The 21,116-nt window shown below is 38.6% G+C and overlaps 1 protein-coding gene across 1 annotated transcript in view; it reads left to right on the top strand.

Annotated features, from left to right (window-relative positions):
* The first annotated feature begins 3,870 nt into the window (after positions 1 to 3,870).
* cftr (CF transmembrane conductance regulator) overlaps positions 3,871 to 21,116 on the top strand; it is a 31,179-nt gene continuing 13,933 nt past the window's right edge. The window contains exons 1-11 of the mRNA XM_036584624.1: positions 3,871 to 4,180; positions 5,807 to 5,917; positions 6,907 to 7,018; positions 7,853 to 8,068; positions 8,256 to 8,345; positions 11,293 to 11,456; positions 12,291 to 12,416; positions 13,031 to 13,277; positions 14,349 to 14,441; positions 16,811 to 16,984; positions 18,549 to 18,740. Coding sequence (XP_036440517.1) covers positions 4,128 to 4,180; positions 5,807 to 5,917; positions 6,907 to 7,018; positions 7,853 to 8,068; positions 8,256 to 8,345; positions 11,293 to 11,456; positions 12,291 to 12,416; positions 13,031 to 13,277; positions 14,349 to 14,441; positions 16,811 to 16,984; positions 18,549 to 18,740 — 1,578 coding nt within the window. The 5' untranslated portion in view covers positions 3,871 to 4,127. The remainder of the gene's footprint in view (positions 4,181 to 5,806; positions 5,918 to 6,906; positions 7,019 to 7,852; positions 8,069 to 8,255; positions 8,346 to 11,292; positions 11,457 to 12,290; positions 12,417 to 13,030; positions 13,278 to 14,348; positions 14,442 to 16,810; positions 16,985 to 18,548; positions 18,741 to 21,116) is intronic.

The raw sequence follows: 21,116 nt of genomic DNA, 5'->3' as shown, positions 1-21,116 counted from the left end.
TTCACTCAGACTGCACATCACCAGTATGACTTTAAACTCAGATGCACTTACACACTTACAGCATAAAAACCGGAAATGTTTTTCTGTTACTGATGGAACAGTAGTTGACCCATAAAGGTGTAACAGTCAATATAGTAGTGTTTTTTAATGAATATTCAAAACACTGCATGAAAAGTAGAGATGGCTCGATACCATGTTTTCTTATCGAATAACAATACTGATATTGAGATACTAAGTCACCTTTCTTATTGAGTCATGATACTGATGCTGATCTGATATTTTTTTTCTTTAAAACTACTATATTTTAAAATGTGCTGTTGAGCTAAATAGGTTATCATGCTCAAACTACTCAAACACTCCATATGAAGAACTACACAGCTACACAAATACACATCATATCACACAGTGTGAGTTTCAAGATATACACAGATCAGGCGTAACATTATGACCACCTCCTTGTTTCTATGCACATTGTCCATTTTATCAGCTCCACTTACTATATAGGTGCAGCACTTTGTAGTTCTACAATTACAGACTGTAGTCCATCTGTTTCTCTGCATACTATGTTAGCCACCTTTTACCCTGTTCTTCAGTGGTCAGGACCCCCATGGACCCTCACAGAGCAGGTACTAATCGGGTGGTGGATCATTCTCAGCACTGCAGTAACACTAGTGTGTGTTTTGCTGGTACGAGTGGATCAGACACAACAGTGCTGCTGGAGTTTTTAAACACCTCAGTGTCACTGCTGGACTGAGAATAGTCCACCAACCAAAAACATCCAGCCAACAGCGTCCTGTGGGCAGCGTCCTGTGACCACTGATAAAGGACTAGAGGATGACCAACAAACTGTGCAGCAGCAGATGAGCTATTGTCTCTCACTTTACATCTACAAGGTGGACTGACAAGGTAGGAGTGTCTAATAGAGTGGACAGTGAGTGGACACAGTGTTTAAAAACTCCAGCAGCCTGTTGTGTCTGATCCACTCATACCAGCAAAACACACACTAACACACCACCACCACGTCAGTGTTACTGCAGTGCTGAGAATGATCCACCACCCGATTAGTACCTGCTCTGTGAGGGTCCATGGGGGTCCTGACCACTGAAGAACAGGGTAAAAGCTGTCTAACATAGTATGCAGAGAAACTGATGGACTACAGTCTGTAATTGTAGAACTACAAAGTGCACCTATATAGTAAGTGGAGCTGATAAAATGGACAATGAGCGTAGAAACAAGGAGGTGGTCATAATGTTATGCCTGATTGGTGTACAACCCCATTTCCAAAAAAGTTAGGATGTTGTGCAGAATGTAAATAAAAAGAGAATGCAATGATATGCAAATCGTGTAAACCATATTTTTAAAGGAAAATACTACAAAGACAACATATCAAATGTTGAAACTGAGAAATTTTATTGTTTTTTGAAACATTTTGAATTTGATGCCAGCAACACGTTCCAAAAAATTTGGGACGGGGGCATGTTTACCACTGTGTTTCATCATCGCTTCTTTTGACAACTCTGTAAGCGTTTGGGAACTGAGGAGAATAATTGCTGTAGTTTTGAAATGTGAAATGTTTTCCCACTCTTGTTTGATATAGGATTTCAGCTGCTCAACATTTCAGGGTCTCCTTTGTCATATTTTTCATTTCATAATTTGGTAAGTGTTTTCTGTGGGTGACAGATCTGAACTGCAGGCAGGCCAGTTTAGCACCTGGACTCTTTTAATAGGGGGGAATGCTATTGTCATATGTGCAGAATGTGGTTTGGCATTGTCTTGCTGAAATAAGCAAGGCCTTCCTTGAAAAAGATGTCATCTGGATGGGAGCACATGTTGCCAAAACATGTATATATAAGTAATGGTGCCTTCACAGATGTGCACATCACCCGTGCCATGTGCACTAATGCACCCCTAAACCATCATAAATACTGGCTTTTGAACTGTGCACTGATAACAAGCTGGGTGGTCTTTAGCCCATAGGACACAGCATCCATGATTTCCAGAAAAGAATTTCAAATTTTGATTTGTTGGACCACAGGACACTTTTCCACTTCACCTCAGTCCATTTTAAATGAGCTTGGGCCCAGAGAAGGTGGCAGCATTTCTGGATCCTGTTTATATATGGTTTCTTCTTTGCATTTTGGACTTTTAACTTGCATTTGTGGATGCAGCGATGAACTGTTTTCACAGATAGTGGTTTTCAGAAGTGTTCCTGATCCCATGCAGTGATTTCCACTAGAGAATTATGTCTGTGTCTAATGATATGCCGCCTGAGGACCCAAAGACCACGGCCGGCAAATACTGGTTTTTGGCCTTGTCCCTTGCATAGAGAGATTTCTCTGGATTCTCTGAATCTTTTAATGATATTATATACCATAGATGATGAAAGCAAAAGTTCTTTGCTATTTTATGTTGAGAAACATTATTCTTGAATTGTTGCACTATTTGATTGTGCAGTCTTTCACAGAGTGGTGAACCCCTCCCCATCTTTACTTCTGAAAGACTCAGCCTCTCTTGGATGCTTTTTTTATACCCAGTCATGTTACTGACCTTTTGCCAACCAACCACCAGGTGTTTTTTAGCATTACACAACTTTACCAGCCTTTTGTTGCCCCTGTCCCAACTTTTTGGAACGTGTTGTCGGCATCAAACTCAAAATGGGCATATATTTTTCAAAAAACAATAACATTTCTCAGTTTCAACACTTGGTATTTTGTCTTTGTACTATTTTCAATTAAATATAGGGTTTAAATGATTTGCACATCATTGCATTTTGTTTTTATTTACATTTGGCATAGCTTCCCAACTTTTTTTGAAATGGGGTTGTAGTTTTTGTTGTTATTTTTTATTTTTACCCAGTTTGCCCCTCAATTTAGTCTTTGTCAGTTCTATCCATTAGCTAGGTTTCCCCCATCACACAGTACTACCAGACTATGAGGGTGAAGTCTTCCTCAGAGGTGAAGCTCCACCGCTTCTTTTTGAACTGCTACTAATGCAACATCATTGGACAGCTCAATATGCTTGAAGGAGAATGTTCGTATATTCTTTTGTTGTATTTTCTATTGTATTGTTTTATATGTTTGTATTTTGTATTTTTGTATTGTTTATAGACACAAGAACTTTGCAGTCTTTTGTTCTTAAATAAAATGTTTGTTTTTTTGTTTTTTTTTTGAGACAAACCAGTCTGTGTGGTATGTAAGTAGAATCTGTACATTTGTAACACATCAAATATTTAAAATTGCATTGAATCTTAACCTCAGAAAACCATGCTGAACCTGAGAGCCTGTGTTACTTTAATATGAGGATAGGTTAAACTACATGCTTAAAAAGTTGGTTCCTCAATGGTTCTTTCGTAAACATGGTTCTATTTAGATTTCTTTTTTACATGGCGAAATGGTTTTTCAGGTTGATGGAGAATGTGGTTCTATATAGCACCAACAAAGTTATGAAATTGTTACGGTGTTAGGCATGAAATGGTAGGACTCATGGTTCTAAATAGAACCATTGCCTTTTGTAAAGAACCCTTGAAGAGCCATCGTTTTTACCCATTAATATACAGTCTGTAGCTGTATCCTGGGAGTAATTGTAAGGTGCTTCAGGAATAAATGCTCCCTACAGATGTGAAACGGTTCATATAGTGAATGCAGGCTGTGTAAGATTCGTTTATTTGTTTATTTGTGAATATAAGGGTAATGAACCGCTTATATTCAGTGAAATAAATCTGAATCAAGTCTGAATCATTGCTCCTCGGTCAGATCTCCACCCCACCGCTCCTCCGCGTGTTTTTCTGTTTATCTGTCGTGTCTCCTCACCGCGCCGCACGTGAGCTGCTTGTGTTTAAAAGCCAGGGCGCGCGAGAGCGTCGTGCCCACAGGGGAGCTCGCGCAGTGCAACGCGGACAGAGTGCGGCTCGCGCCGCTTCAAGCAGGGCGCCAGGCGGACACACGAGAGAGAGAGAGTGAGAGATAGAAACAGAGAGAGCGAGAGAGAGACCTGAGGCGGGGGGCAGGGGGACCTCGCGACGGTGGCCGGTGTCGGGGACCCCGCAGTGTGAGTGAGTGTGTGGAGGAGTGTTGAAGGCAAAGCAGATGTGAGCGGAGAGCAGCTTCCCGCGCCGGGGCTCGGCTAGCATGAACAAGTCACCTGTGGATGAGGCCAATTTCCTCTCCAGATACTTTTTCTGGTAAGGAGCTGCTGGAATATTCCGCACACTGAGGAAACTGATAGTTATTTTTAAGAGTCAGTCTATAAAAAGAAAATGTGCTTAGGACGAATTACAGGCTAGCTGGACTAAGGTTACTGCTGTTGTTTGCTGTGCTGTGAAACATCGGAGTCACTTTTTAACTCATTTTAGCATCAAACGCTTCACCACATACAGCGCCTCGAAAACTGTTTCCTGTCAGCCTGTAGCTCCTATATGCGTTCGTCAGAGGTGGGTAGAGAAGCCTAAACCCAAACTCGAGTATAAAAGTAGTTACCTCATCATTAAAATACTGACTAAAAGGACCTTTCAAAAGACAACTAACAGGACAGAAGGACCAGGTCAAAGAGTAACTGAGTGACTTGAAGAACTGCTTAGTGCTAGAGGTGGGCGATATGGCAAAAATGTAATATCAGGATACTTTAAAAAGTTTTCACGATACACGATATGATACAATATTTTCTTCTGACATCTAATAAGTTGTCAGAAAAAAGTAGTGCCACATTTTAAAAAATAATATGAAAAACCACGCAATTATGCAATGATTACTACAATGCAATTATTTTTATTCAACATTTCATTAAATCTGATTAAACAGGACTAGTTATGCTATGTTTTTAATTAAACATGCAGTTGGGGAGTGGTTTTAAAAATCACAATGTTCACAACATCCTCCGAAAAGCATATTGTGACATATTGTGGAGTAATTTATTACAATAATGATAAATACTGTCATATTGCCAAGCCCTACTTAGTACATCCAGCTTCTATCAGCATAGGATTCAATCTGAGGGTGGGCGATAAGGCAGAAAAAATTACATCATGATACATTTTCACAATGCACAATGTGTATCATAATATTTCAGTTTTTGTGGGTTTAATAAGTTAGAAAAGACAAAAATGAACCTGTATTGCCACATCTGAAACATGCTATCAAATACTATGATTACTGTTATTTTTTTATTCGGTGTTTCATTACTGCGCTGCACTAAATCCAGATAAACAGAGCTGATTCTCTTTTTAATTAAACATTCAGTTGTTCAGTGTTCGTTCAGTACTGAAGATCTCTATGATATGCTCAGAAACACATACTGTGACATAATTTATCTCAATAACAGTGAATACTGTCATATTGCCTGCCACTAACCTAGTTTGTTTGGTGCTGTTCTTCTCTTTGTGATCCTTTTGGTCTAAAATAAAGCAATAAAAAATGACCAGTGTAGCATCATGAAACTATACCCAGGAATGAATCAGTAATTAAGCAAGTGGCTAAAACTGAGTAAAAAGTATATTACCTTCCTCACAGATATACTTGAGTAAAATGAGAAGAATTAGCATTTGAAAATACACAGGTAAGTACAAATCCATCAAACATTTCCTTCAACATGTGCAACTGAGTAAGTACAACTAGTTACTACCCACCCCTTTGAATAGATGAAGAAAATAAGCATGTAATGGATTTAGCGTACAAAATTAGATGTTAGATACATGTCTGTTGGCCACAGAGTTAACAAAAGCTGCAGGTTGTGGTCTGTAGATGTGTTGAGTCACAACATCCAAAGCTAAGATGACTGTGGTCTTCTGAGTTATGTTCTGACCTTTTTGCAGGTGGACGAGCCCTATTATGCGAAAGGGTTTCAGGGAGAAACTGAGGCCAGCAGATGTATATCAAGCTCCATCTCAAGACACAGCAGACGTGCTTGCAGAACGGCTAGAGAAGTTTGTAACTTTTTCACACCCTTCTTTGTCTACTTCATAGAGCTTGCACTAATGAATAAAATTATTGATTAGCCACAGATGAGATAAGAGTTGTTTATTAGTAAGTCTGCACTTTTATGAGTAATGCTCTCTAATCTCTCTAGATAAAGCTAGTAAGACAGTCAGATCATAAACAATGGTATTTTATTTAATATTGCTCTATTATTTGTTGCAGTGTTCAACCCCTAAAAATCTCAGACTTATTAAATACTAAATTCAGTAACTACAGGGACTTCAGTGCAAACTGATTGAGCTATTCTTAGGTTATAGACGTGTGTAACAAAACTTCAGGCCTGGCCATTTAAGGGGTTAATGCAAAGTGTGCTTTTTCATTCAGTAATGGGGAGAGGATGGTCTGGAAGAATGACTCGAATCTTAAACATAGCATTTTTTCACACAACCATATTTACACTGAGAGAAGCTCCTAACAGGACGCATCGTTCCTGCTCTTGTTTTGTCTCCCTGAGGTTTTGAGGGTCCTGTTACGCATGCAGGTCTAAATGTCACACCTTTGAGTCACAGTGTTAATGTGTTGTTTCTGGGTAAATGCCACCTGCTTCTTCCAGTAAAGGCCCTAACATGCCATGTTTCACATAGCCTACAATGCATTTGCTTGGGTTGGGGTGCCAATGCCCCTTTAACGGGCATCAAACGCGACCTTTTAAAGTGCCAGGCCCCTGGTGAGTGATGGATAGTGGCAGTATTTTTAGTCCTCAAACATGCTGGTCTTCTGGGAATTTGAACTTTTTATACAATTAAGTGCTTGGAGCAGTCTCCCTATTTCCCCTGGCTTGTCAGGGTCTCTTTACCTCGTTTAATAAGTTCGCTAAATCACCCTGGTTATTCACGAGTGTCCTGAACAATGTGGGCCATGCCGTGTTTACTGTGGATAGGAGGATGTGGAGGGATGTTTAACTGTTGCTTTTGAACTTCCCATCTCTCATATACAGGGAATGGGACAGAGAAGTTATCTCTGCAAAGAAAAAGCCCAGTCTCCTCCGAGCGCTTTCCCGATGCTTCATTCGGCCTTTTCTGTTATTTGGAATCCTCCTCTACTTGGGGGTAAGTGTCTGTAGCTGCATGTGTTCATCTCTCTGTTTCTTACTCAATCTCTGGCATGAAAGGACTTCTGCATGTGGCAACAAAGAGCTATGTTTCTGCATGCACAGGAACAAAATAGACAAAATCTATCAGATTTGTATTGCATATTGTGATTGTTAGCTTGTGCTGTGCTGTTTGCTGGTTAATTGGCATTACAGCAGTGTAGTCGGGTGATTCTTAGTGCAGTTTACAGTGTAGTGTGACTCTTGCAGTGTCCTTAGCTTAGAGGGAAAGCTCCTGCCTCTTACGTAACCACCAACAGTAATACTCCTGACGTTATTGTTCTTGGTAAAGGGCACATTCTAGCACTGATCATATATTAATGTTGTATTCTGGTAGAATAGATCAGATGGGCATATGGTTCTTCTGCTGAAAAAGTCATGAGATATACCTTGTGTGCAAAAACCTGGTGTGTGCCATACCTTAATTGTTTATTACAGAAACATATCAAGATATATTCAGTGTGCTTCGTGCGCAGCATTATTGAACAATCACAAACTTTTAAGAACTTTTTAATTATCAGAAAATGCACATATTGTCACTGTCATATCAAAACTTAGAAGTTAATTTTTTTCACTTTTTTAATTTGACACCATTTAAAAATGTCAGCTGGCCTTTACATTGTGTAAACGTTCCATGACAGATGGACCAGTGCAAACGATCCTAAATGACTCGCTCCATTAACTTACATATAAGAATGCTTTAACCTTCCCCTGTAAGTGTACCATTATTGTCTTTTATTGAATTAGATTACTGTGTAGAAGCCGGTCTCACTTTACCATACTTCTTGTGCAGGAAGCCACGAAATCTGTGCAACCACAGCTCTTGGGCCGAATCATTGCCTCATTCGACCCCTTCCACGAGCCGGAGCGGGAGCAGGGCTACTTCCTGGCTCTTGGCCTGGGCCTGCTGTTCATTGCCCGTTTCCTCCTGCTGCAGCCTGCCATGTTTGGGCTGCACCACCTGGGCATGCAGATCCGCATTGCCCTCTTCAGTTTAATCTACAAAAAGGTGAGCTGCCAGCTATTCTTATCTTCTCTTGTTCTTGAATTACTTCTTGTCCTCTCTTGTCCTAATTCTTTTGTACTGAGTCAGGCTGAGTTACATACTGAGTTTTGTTGTGTTGTTAGATATTTGTGGTTAGATATTTATGTTGTTAATTTATGGTTGATTAAGTTTTTCTTCATCTTGAACCCAGACGCTGAAACTGTCCAGTCGAGTTCTGGACAAAATCAGCACGGGGCAGCTGGTCAGCCTTATGTCTGCCAACTTGGGCAAGTTTGATCAGGCAAGTACTTTTCTTTTGTTTGACTGTATCTGCACACCTACCCATAACACTCACAAGTGTTTAAACTGAAGTTACCTTTTTAACATGAATACGCTAACACACATCTCTACAAGTCTCAGTCTGAAAGTCACTAAGTATGATATTTCATATCTGATTCTACAATGGCGTGTGGGCATCACCCTAAGTGTGAGGCAACAGAGGAGAGAAAGGCTGAACTTTGGAACCCTTCAGGGAGCTTGAGCCAGGGTGCTGAATGTTATAACGCTTTGCAAGTGCTCAGAGGCAATTATCACCTGTATAAAATGTGGCGGGCGTAAAGGACTTTTCGTTACAGAGAACATATGTGAGTTCTGCCTTTTTTGTGTGGGCTGTGAAGGAGCGAAAAGTCGTGCCATTCCCCTTGTGAGATAGAGAATGTGATCTGAGTGCCACTGTTTGTAGAGTAATGTGTCCCCCTCTTGCTGAGTGATCACTCACACCAGCCCTCACTGGTTTGTATGTGAATATATTTGTGTGCAGACTGAATCTCGCAGTTAGGTGCTAGGCAAGTGCATCATGAGTGTGTTTGTTGTCCAAGGTGAACTGAAGTAGGACGATTTCTGTTTTATTAAATGTTATCGCCGCACTGCTATTGCCATCATTGCCAGGAGTCCAAGAATGCAAGAATAAAAGAAACTTGAGCGACACCATATATTGTCGGTGTCACACAAAAACCTTGTATTCCCGTTTCTGATGTTCTGTACTTTTTTTGCATAATTTGAAAGCTTACCCTTTGCATTGAGTTAACAGTTCATGATGAATGGCCCAATAGAAATGGTCCAAATTTAGTTTTTGGTTACTTTAACTTCTATGATATAAGTTAAGAATATTTTTTCTTTCTCTTGTAAAGTTACTATTTTGAAAAAAACAAAGTTTTGTTCCGACAGCAGTTATATACTTCACACCTCTTAGATGTACACCAAACTGTCACTTCATTAGGTGCACCTTCTTGTATCTACACTCATTGTCTATTTTGTCAGCTCCACTTATCATATAGGTGCACTTTGTAGTTCTACAATTACAGACTGTAGTTCATCTGTTTCTCTGCATACTTTGTTACCTTTCACCCTGTTCTTCAATGGTCAGGACCCCCAGAGCACCACCACAGACCGGGTATTATTTGGTGGTTGGTCTTTCTCAGCACTGCAGTGACACTTTTAGTGTGTGTTGTGCTCGTATGAGTGGATCAGACACGGCAGTGCTGCTGGAGTTTTTAAACACTATGTCTGCTCACTGTCTACTCTATTAGACACTCCTGCCTTGCCAGTGCACCTTGTAGATGTAAAGTGAGAGACAATAGCTCATCTGCTGCTGCACAGTTTGTATGTGTCATCCTCTAGTCCTTCATCAGTGGTCACAGGACACTGCCCACAGGACGCTGTTGGCTGGATATTTCTTGGACTCCTGGCCATGATGGCTATAGCATCCTTGGAAATCAAAGTCAGGTCCCAGCAGTAGAACACTAACTTTCTTGCCCAGGTATACCACTCGGGAGCTGATGTAGGTGCATTTGGTAAATTAATTTCCTGTAGATATTGAGGGCAGTATTTAAGTCAAGTCAAAGCTTGCTTTGCCCTAGACTTGTAAACATTTGTAAAAACTTGTACTGCATACCATTTTCTCTGTTCTTACTGTGTTCTGTCATATGACCATCATATTTGATCATTGGTGGAAAACCATACATGACTATTTCTAAGCTTCATGGCCCATGATAATCAAAGCAATAATAATAATAATAATACTGACTACTACTGCTAATAATATCATACAGGACCTTTCATACATAGATATTATCAAAGTGCTAACGTCCTTACAAATCCTTGTAATTCCTTTATTAATGTGAGTATAGTAAAAAATATTATTATTACTCTTTTTAATTATTACTATTTAATATTAATCAATGTTATTTTATTACAGAAACAGGGGCTTTTGTGCATCTTTTTTTATCTTAGGCTTTTGTTTGTATAGTTTTTGGGATTTACATTTTCTTAATAAGAAATACTGCTCACAAAAAAAGAAATGCAGCTCAATGTACTTCACAAAAAATGTGCAAATAAAAGAATCACAAATCAATGTTTTTAAATCTAGCAATAGCAGATGTTCTGACCGATACGACTAGGCAAAGAATTCCAGATCTTTGGAACATGAAAACAAAAGTCTGTGTTTCAGAGCTTTTCTTATGTTTGGCTTTAGGAATAGCCAGTAAGCCATTTGATGACCATAAGGTCCAGTTTGCTTTATAGTCTGCCAGACACTGCAATGTATGTCAGTGCCAACATCTTATAGCTTTAAAAACTATTAAAATAACTTAAATTCTATAAGGAACAGACAACCAGTAAAATGATGCAAGAATATGTGAGATGTTCTCCCTTCTACTTGTACACGTTGATACTCTTGAATCCACATTTTGTGCAAGCCGTGTCCTGTCAATCTTTTTAGGTAAGCCAGTAAATAGGGCATTGCAGTAGTCTAGACAAGAGAAGACAAAAGCATGAATCAGCTTCTTATTGTTGTTCAGTAATGACAGCAGACTTAATTCGAGATCCAGTATATTCCTGAGGTGGAGTATAATCTGTTTCATAACATTGCTGATGTGTGATTTAAACAACCACTCAGTTAACATCTACATTTTATCTGTGGGCTTTAAAGTACTAATTAGCTGAATGAATTGCATTAGGAAGGCTATTCTGTAAAAGTGTCCAGCTGTACTAATATCTCAGCCCTGTGTTCTAGATGTACTTGTGGACATGTGGTTCATTTGTATGAATATTGTGATGTGATGTCACAGCTACTCTAACTGTTACTGTTCCTAAGAAACAATTGTACTGACCTGAACTGTTTCCAAATAATGTAATATATGTCATCATGGTGCGACAAAAGTTCATCTGAAATTGTGTTTGCTTTACAGAGCTTGGGCATGGCCCACTATGTGTGGATTTCTCCCTTGCAGTGTATACTGTGTGTGGGGCTAATCTGGGAGCTCATTGACATCAATAGCCTATGTGCTCTTGCTGCCATCTCCCTACTGGGAGTCATACAGGCCTGTCTGTCCCATAAAATGGGCCCCTACAAGTAAGTCTTTACCTGTATATTTATATTTATAACTGCATAGATCTGTAACTTGGATTTTTAAATTTCTCATATTATTTTGTCTTACCTATCATTAGAAATACATTCACAGACAGGAATGTATGCATGTCCATGTTGAGCATAGTACAATGTATTAGCATGTGAAACTGGAGTGTCCCATGTTTTTTTTTTTTATCACAGCTCGATGCTGCCTTTAGTTGGATGCACTGTGATAGTTTCTGAGCGGCCCACATACATTTAGATCAAAATTCAGATCACAAAAAGCTTATTTTTTATTTGTTTCATTAGAGCAAGAATAAAATCTGAATAAAGTGTGAAATATACTCCTATTCATGTGTTTGCTTTCTGAAAATGGTAGTTTTTTATTAGATCATGTTCTTTGTGTATCAAAACGAAAGAGACAACATCATTAAAAATTGTGTTATTAAAGAAGAATATTACATCAAAAGGCAGAAATAGCCTCTGCATTGAGGAGTTATCCCACACTCACTGAAACCCCCATTTTAGCAGTGACTCATGCTGGTCAGGCTCCTTGATGAGTCTGTACAGGTAGCTCACACCTCTTCTTCTAATCAGGAGCACAAGCACAAGAAATGTAAACAAAGCCAGCAAGTCACGGCCACCATCCAGGAAGAGTTGGCTATGGCATTGTCTCAGCTCAGCTCAGTTCCGGCAGCATGTTGTCCACATTTACATTTACTTTACATCAGCCTTCTTCTTTTTATTTATGACGTATGTGTATAATGTAGTAGTAGGACACTGAAAAAACAACGTACAAAAAGTTCAAATTGTTTCTTTTCTTCTTTTATCATTAAGAGCGAAAAGGATACTGCTGACCAACAAGCGTCTAGCTCTGACCTCAGAGATCATGGAGAACCTGCACTCAGTGAAAGCCTACGGCTGGGAGGAGATCATGGAGACCATCATCAAGAACATCAGACAGTAAGAGTAAATGAGGCCGAATGAGTAATCATCACACTGCAAAAACAGACATTGTAACAAAAGAAAATGCTTTGTAGGACATATTTCTCCAGTTTTTTAGTCTCGCTCATCAGCCTGTTTAATGATTAATTATCTTAAATATTTGCATTTTAAGTGGTATTTTTGCAGTGATATAAAATATAAGAACATTTAAAAGATTACCTTTGGTTTTTGAGATTTTTTCCGTATTGTTGACTATAATGATCATACTTCACTGTCTGAACAGTAGGGGTGGTGCTTCATAATGAGTTTAAAGGGCAACTGGATTACAGGGCATGACTCCTTCAATTGTTGTGGTTGTATTTTTAGCTGTACACCTAGTGTGCTTTTGTGTTTTTGTTAATGCAACAGATGCAACAGCCCATTTCAGGCGTTATTTTAGGTCAATTTTGTAACTTTGAAGGAAGAGAATTCTGTCCACTTACTTAGTCACCTGCTCAATTAAATTCAGATCTTTCAGCAATTTCAGTGTAGCAGTTTCTTGTTTTTTTTTAAACTGATTAACCTGTATCTCACGTCATGATAGGCCGTATGTGCATTGTTTCTTGATTTTCTTTTGTCCTGGCTGCTTTCAGGGACGAGGTCAAGCTGACCAGGAAGATTGGCTCTCTGCGTTACTTTTATAGCGCTGCCTACTTCTTCTCTGCCATCTGGGTGATCACAGCAGCAGTGGTACCTCAAGCCCTCACCACGGGCATCACAGTGCGCCGCATCTTCACCACACTCTCCTACTGCATGGTGCTGCGCATGACTGTCACGCGCCAGCTGCCTGCTGGCATCCAGATGTGGTATGACACCATTCGGCTCATCTGGAAAATCGAGGTCAGTGCCATTTTGTGTAGTTGTGTGTTCATCAAACTCACGTGGTCCATAGGTTTAACTTTGCCTTAGCTTTGGCATGACTGTGTATTAGGGGAATTGATCACTGCTTGATGCCAAGCTTTTATTGAATCAATTATGGAATCAAGATCTCAGACACAGGCTTTTTTAATGTGTTGTTCTGTGATAGGAGTACAAGGCTAATGATTAAACTAAACCATTCAAACCCAGCCATGGTTATGGTGCTCTTCACACATAGTAAACCTTATACAAAATTAAGCAATTGACTTATCCATGCCCCTTCCACAAATGTGCTCTTTCGTGGCAGCAGGTGGACAAGCTTCGCAAAACATTGACAAAGATCCAATAAAATTTCAACTTAATGAGAAATTGTATTGCAAAATATCTGTATCATCGCTACATAACATTGAGTTTCCAATTAAAAGTGCTACGCTACTGAACTAGATTATATTGTTGTAGCTATTTAAAGCTAGGCAGGTTGGAAACAACAATGACATTTTCTGCCATGCATGTTAGCTTAATAAGAAAACTATACTTGATCTGTGAGCTATACTTGAACAGTGTGACCATTCACACACATACAAAAAATAAAAATCATTTGAAATTAATAACACACTTTTAGTTAGTTTAGGTATTTTTAATCTAATTCCTCATTATGTGGAAATGGATTTTTACCAGTCTTCTGTAAAATGTGTCCAAACTCACAGCAGTTGCAACAAATCAGAACATGGACAGGTCAGTTAAAAGCTGCCTGTAACTCTTACAGTAACTGTTTTAGCTTTAGCATGGTTAGCAGTACATTTTCAAAAATGCTTACAATGACTATTGTTACTCTTCTTATCATGAACTAAAGAGACATGAACTGCTGTCCTGTGGGCCAGAACTGATCAAACTGTCCAGAACAGCAGATTCTTTGTATTGTTGTATAACTGTTTGTGCTTTACTGAAAGACAGTAGGAGGTAACTGTGTCTGTTATGAACTGTATCCATAGTGTGACTCGGAACCTTTTTTTGTTCTACTGTCTTACACTTTTTGCCAATTCTCTCCTCTAGGATTTTCTCAGCAAGGAAGAATACAAAATGCTGGAGTATGACCTCAGCATCACAGATATGACGCTTGAAAATGTCACAGCTTCCTGGGATGAGGTACTTTTGGCTTTTCTTCACTAAAGTCACTAACTGCTCTCCGCATATTGACATTTAAAAACACCCTGAAGTTTTGCAGGGCTTGTCTGTCTCCTGACTCTGATACTTTCATGTTGCTTGAGATATCAGAGGGGCATCAGCAGGAGTCACTTGTCTTGTGACTTACCAATCAAAATCCTTATCAGAGCCTTTCTTCCTTTCCTTGCACAAAACTCTTATATCCCAAAAAAGCATTCAGAAAAAAATATTACTTAGTTAAACAGTTTGGTTTTATGGAAGAATACAAAAGTTTATAAAACTACATGACTGCATGTATTGGTTGACAGTTTTTGTAGAAGTTAAAACATTCTGTGCGAAAGGCAGTGTGGATGATGGAGATTTAATTCCCAGCCTGACTGTTTTTGCTGACACTGAGAATTTAGTAGGGGAGGTGATGGCTAATTGCTGTCTTTTGTTAGTTTTTTCTAGCCACATTTGAATATGAAATGGATGCAGAAATTAATCACTCTAACGCCACAGACTAACAAAGACTGAGTGAGGTCAATGATTAAACCAGAGTCACACCCATTTCTCTGTTCCTGGGTAGTTCTCACTGTCCTGTCCCAGTAAAACTGCAGAGAGTGGTAGCCAGGGGAGTAGCTTTATGTGGGAGTAAGTGAAAAAGGCTGAGTTTGGAGGAAGTTACCAAAATTGTTAATATGTTTTTTAAATTAGCATAGGCTATAACAAAAGCACGCTGAACAGAAAAGTCACATCTATGCACCACACACATGTATTGGGTCTACAAAGTAATTTTGTCCACATTTGATTATGAGTTTCTCAGTAACATTTTCTAACTTTTCCCCAGTTGTGCTCTCTTATTTACTTGTGAGTTGCCAGTCACTTTATCAGGTCTTTTAAAATAATGTGTTTGTGACCTCATTGTCTTTGGTCACGGTGCAACTATAAACATGTTTTTATGTATCTGTATGTTGTAGGTGCAGCTCATCTATTTAAGCAGTTAAGCATTGCTTAATAAAAATAAAAAGGCCAAAAATCTAAACAAATTTATTTCTTAATCATAACTCTTTTAAAATATTTTCTCTTTCTCTCTGTTTAACAGGCCTAAAGGCCCTACCACCTACTACTTCACATATTTTCATCATGTTGTTTATTTAAGCTTGGCTTTGCATTGAGGGGAATCTTTATTTTCAGTGAAGCCATTTGTCCTGATCATTGTGCTTAATACCTAAAATTGACCACCAGCTGACACTGGTGTATGAAGTTAAATGCTAGCTAATTGTTGTATGTTTTCTCATTTTCAGGATATAATTATGTATCAGTCGCATTCTGATTGGCTCTTGAAAATGTACTGCATTTTTCCATGGAAACAGGCCTAAACAGAGCGGTGGAGTAAGGAGTAAGACGTTAGCTGCTGACCCAAATTATTTATAACTAATGTACTCAGTTTTAAACGACATGTAAAACAAGTACAAGTAGTAAAATAAGTTACTTTTTTTTTTTTACAAATAATATGACTGTATTCTAGAGAATTGTGCTCATAGCTTGTGCTCAGGATTAACAAACCTTTTGAATGCTTTCCTGGGATATAGTCACAATGCCAGTGACAGGACAACAAAAATAACAAAACACGCTCCACTATGTATGCATAGCATGCCAACCATCTTTAACATGGCAAAAATGGTAGAATAAATTCATATTGGGACTGTCATGAAATCCTACCTGATGATGAATTGCCAGATAAAGATTTGTGATTAACAATGTAATTGCCTCATTTTTGTTGCTGGTTAGCTTTGTTGATTCCTAGATGTAGATACTTAGTAGATCCCAACTGAGGACAGAAACAAAGATCAAATAAACAACATTACTTACCACTGCCTGCTACGTGTGTTATAGCACCAAGATAGAACTTTTAATGTTTTTTGTAAGATGATGATGTGTTTCAATAAATGTGTTTTCTGCTTTTTTTAATTGGCCTAAACTGAACTGATGAAAATGCACAAATTCACATTCTGTCATGAACATATTATTGTGAAAGCAAACAACTGTTGAAAACAGTTGTGATCTGGTGATCATGTAATAATTGAGGCGGGGCTACATTAGACCAACTGTGGGTTGTAAAATTACTGTCATGTTATATTTGTTGGGCACATTTTTTGATGATTATTCAGTGAGTATCATTTCACATATCACTTGTCATTTCTTTACATGGCATATTATATCATTTTTATAGTAATGTTAGTAAAATTGAATGAAATCACTTTGGGACCCCTTTGTCTCATTCATTACCTTATTCAGAGCAAGTTTTAAATGGTGGTTAATATTGTTTTTGCAGTGTAAAGTGATTGAGTGACACTCTGCTGTTTCAGGGTATTGGGGAACTCTTTGAGAAGATTAAAGAGGAAAACAAAGCAAATGGTTTTCCGAATGGAGACGGGCTCTTCTTCACCAACCTCTACGTAACACCTGTCCTTAAGAATATCAGCTTGCACTTGCACAAAGGTGAAATGTTGGCTGTGGCTGGCTCCACAGGATCTGGAAAGGTAGGACAACAGGAAACTCTTACAGCTACCAGTAGTGTTCCTTTTTTTATCCTGTTAAATCCTACATCATCTTCCATCCTCACTCTAATAGCTACATAATTCATTATGACACAGTTTCATTATAGTCAACAAATAATTCAGAGTAATTACTGAATATTAAGTCTTAAGACTAATAACTGAATTACACATCTGTAGTTTAAGGGATTAAGTGAGAGGAAACTGCTGATCACAGACCTTTGATGCTTAACTAATAGGGGTGTAATGATATACTAGGTCCACAATTTGGTTTGATTGCTGATACTGGGTTCGCAATTTGATATTTTTATAATCTGGACAAAATTTGCATGAAGAAAATTGATGACTGTATCCGTGTTGTTGAACAGCTTGCTAATGAACTTAATAGTTTGTTTTGTTCATTGGTGCTGGTCGTTTGCTTGCCCATTCTCCATGATACACATTGTCACATACTGGCTTTGTGATATTACAATGCATTGGTATACCTCTTTTAACTACAAATGACTGTAATTGTTAGTGATTGGTAAAAAAATGGAATTTTAAGATTAATAACTGGATAATATGCCTAGAGTTTAAGATGCTTGAAAATTAATATTAAAACTTAAAACTAAAATTAACATTAAAAATAATAAAACAGTGTGTAGATTTTTTTCTTCAGAACAACTTTCTGCAGGAACTGCTGTCTCAGTGCAGGCCTTTTTTTTGCGAGTGTACCAGTACTGCAGTGTAACAATAAGTCTCGTAGTCTAAAGTGACCAAGTAAAACACTTTAATGACTTAATGTCTTAAACTGTGGTAAGGCCTGAGTGAAATCTAAAAACAATTAGCACAATATTTTGTTGATCAAAATTCAGGATTATTGTCTGTATCTATGTTGTAGTATAGTTCCAAAGCCATGTATACAGGCTTAAAAAAAAAGTTCTCTGTTGTCATAGTGGTCAGACTTTTAGCTTTTAGCTTATTATTGCCTGTGATAATCCAATGTTATAACAGTTTTATAACACTTTTAGCTTATTACTGCCTGTGATAATCCAATGTTATAACAGTAAAAGGGAATAACACTTTAAATCTACATATTACTTAATATTACTTAGTGAGCTGTTTAAATGATGAACAGTTCACTGAAACAATGCTTTAGCGTCTTTGTGGCAGTCAGTGAATAAAGGGTGACTTTTCAGGTTAAGGTGAACATAGTCTCTGTGTTCACAATCACATGCAGGCCTTGAGGAACTACTCCCCTCACACCAAGATCTGTGATAGCTGATACCAACTTTACGTAGCAATAAACCTGTGTGCCAATTTAGTTTGTTCCCAGCATACCGCTTATCATCTTTGAAGTAGTGTCAGTCATTTCCGATGTCCAGTTACATCACTCTGTTGCACAGTCCTAACTGTAATCTTACCCAAGGCATGGCAGACCTCTGTTGTATTTTAGTATATCAAGAACTACCACAAAACATGATGCCACATGCTAATGGAATTAAATGCTGGCTATGAAATGAAAATGCACTTGCTGCTGAATTGTCTGAAGGCTGTTTTTTGTCTGCAGAGCTCTCTGCTGATGACCATCCTGGGAGAGCTGGTTCCCTCCTCTGGGAGAATCCGCCACAGCGGCCGTGTCTCCTTTTCCTCACAGACGGCCTGGATCATGCCTGGCACCATTCGAGACAACATCCTGTTTGGCCTGACCTGTGATGAGTTCCGCTATACCAGTGTGGTTAAAGCATGCCAGCTAGAGGAGGTATTTGCAAACTTAGGTCATCTCATAACTCGTTTTTTTTCTCTTTCACTCATTCTCTCTGTCATATTCTTCCCTGTCTCGATTATCGAGAAAAGTACATGATGAACAAGTAAATGTTCATCATTTACTTTTTGAGCCACTCAGAGTCTCATCCTTCAATTAGTGTTCCCTGCATTTGTAAATCTCTCTCTCTCTCTTTTTCTCTCTCTCTCTCTGCCTCCCTCTCTTTTTCTATCTCACTCCTGTTGACTAATCTCATGCCACTCGGAATGTTCAGCTGGCAGTTGAACTGAGAACCTTTGTTACGTTCAGAGCTGCACTACTGTGTCATATTACTCAATATGGCTCACCCCCCTCATCTGCAATCTCTTGATACCTAAACAGCCAATCGTACGCAGCCATCGGCAGTGTTGAGTGACAGGGCCCCGGTTTAATTGAATCTCTTCTGAAAAGAGGCTCAGAGATACGAAATACTCCATAGACTCCGTGTTCACAGTCACATCCAGGCCTCGAGGAACTACTCACCTCACACCAAGATCTGTGATAGTTGATACCAACTTTACGTAGCAATAAACCTGTGTGCCAATTTAGTTTGTTATTTTTTTCTAAAGGTATTTTTTTCAGAACTAGCAAGAAAATCCTCTGCTGGAGTTATTACAGTTAAATCACAAAATTATGTTCCAACAGGCCTTTCCTCTTTTTCTTTTGAGGTTTTGTCTTTGTCTTTTGTCTTTGGCCTTGTGTAGCTTCCTTTTAGTGCATGGACATTCTGATGAGTCAGTGCCACAGCGAGACTTTCCCTCTGGTAGAAAAAAAACTGAGGCTGTTTAACACAGAATGCATTTCCACAGTAAATGGTGTTTGAGCACAATATTGACACCTTCTTGATGGTGACACTCTGCTATTCCACAGATGGAAGACGTTAAATGTTAGTGTGACTTTGCATTGTAATTTCAGGAACGATGATTTGCGATACTGTATCACCTAAACCTGAAAAGTCCCCCTTTATTCACTGACTGCCACAAAGACGCTAAAGCATTGTTTCAGTGTATCAGATTGTTCTTCTGTAAGCTAAAAGATTGGAATTTGAACTAAGTTTCATTTTGTCACTTGACAGCAGGTCTTAGATATTCATGACATGGTTTCCAGACCCTCATAAATATGTTTGTAGTGTCTTTAAGCTGCAAAGAGAAGAAGTCTTCACTTTGTCAAACAGATGTCTTTAGTGAGCCTTTGCTGGGAAGTCTATTCCTCTTTTGTTGTCACATAGCATTTTAGACCCATCTCACACGTCATGTCTGGGTTGTAAACACAAGCATTTCCACCTGTGTGACAGCAAAATCACTAGTGCTGCCCACTGGTTTGTGGGTCTGGCACAATGCCCAGCTATTGTCTCAAGTAGTGTTTTTACTTCTACTGACGTAATGATTTTTTTCCTTCAATGCTTCCAGACTGGACAATGATAAGGTAGGATGGCCCGTTACAGGAAAACCCTTTTAATGGCATAAGCATTCCTATTCATTAATTTGTTGCGTATCATCTGTTTTCCTTCATGTGTTTGTGATCTGCTTTACCTGCATCTACAGTGTGTGTTTGAATGTGCACCCTTTTGTGCTGTGTTTTTATACTGAGCAGCATCATACTTGCCAAGACGGATTTCATGTACATGACATGAACTGTTGTATACAAGTGATTCTTATTCTGACATGCGCATTTTGTACATACATCACAAACGTGTTATTTGTGTGCTGTGTTGTGTGCTTATGTGTGTGTGTTCCAGAATCCTGATAGAATCAATCATAATTGTATTTTATGGTGGTTTCTGTTGTGTCTGAATGCAGATGTAGAGCGCTATATTACTGTGAGTGGTAGGGTTGGCCAATTGGGTGATATTGCACACGTCAAGCATATTGTTACATAATAATATGCTTCACATGTATCATATAAAAAAACTGTTTTAGACCAATTATAGAGAGTCTTTAAACAACAATAACCAGTGTATAGTGACTGCATAGAAACAAGTAGCTAATTTTTTTTAATTGTTTGATTTTTCCCTGTTTCTTCTTAAAAAGGTGCCTTTTTTGCTAACAAACATCATTGTGCTCATTATTTTTATAACCTTTTTAGATGTGGCACTTTTCATTTGCTGCTCTTATGCATTTTATCCATTATCAAAGAAGCTATTATTGCGATGCATATTCTACATCTTGAAGATATTTTATTTCATGAAGTAGTTTTACCATTTAGCCTACACTTATTTACTGGTTTCACTGCTTAATGGTTTCCATCAGAGGTGGACAGTATGACAATATTTATCACTATCGGGACAGCATATTACATCACAGTAACTTTTCAGAGCATATTTTGGATATCGTC

This window comes from Colossoma macropomum, unplaced genomic scaffold, assembly GCF_904425465.1.
Source record: "Colossoma macropomum unplaced genomic scaffold, Colossoma_macropomum, whole genome shotgun sequence".
Lineage (NCBI taxonomy): Eukaryota > Metazoa > Chordata > Actinopteri > Characiformes > Serrasalmidae > Colossoma > Colossoma macropomum.
This window is presented reverse-complemented; position numbering and strand designations above follow the sequence as displayed.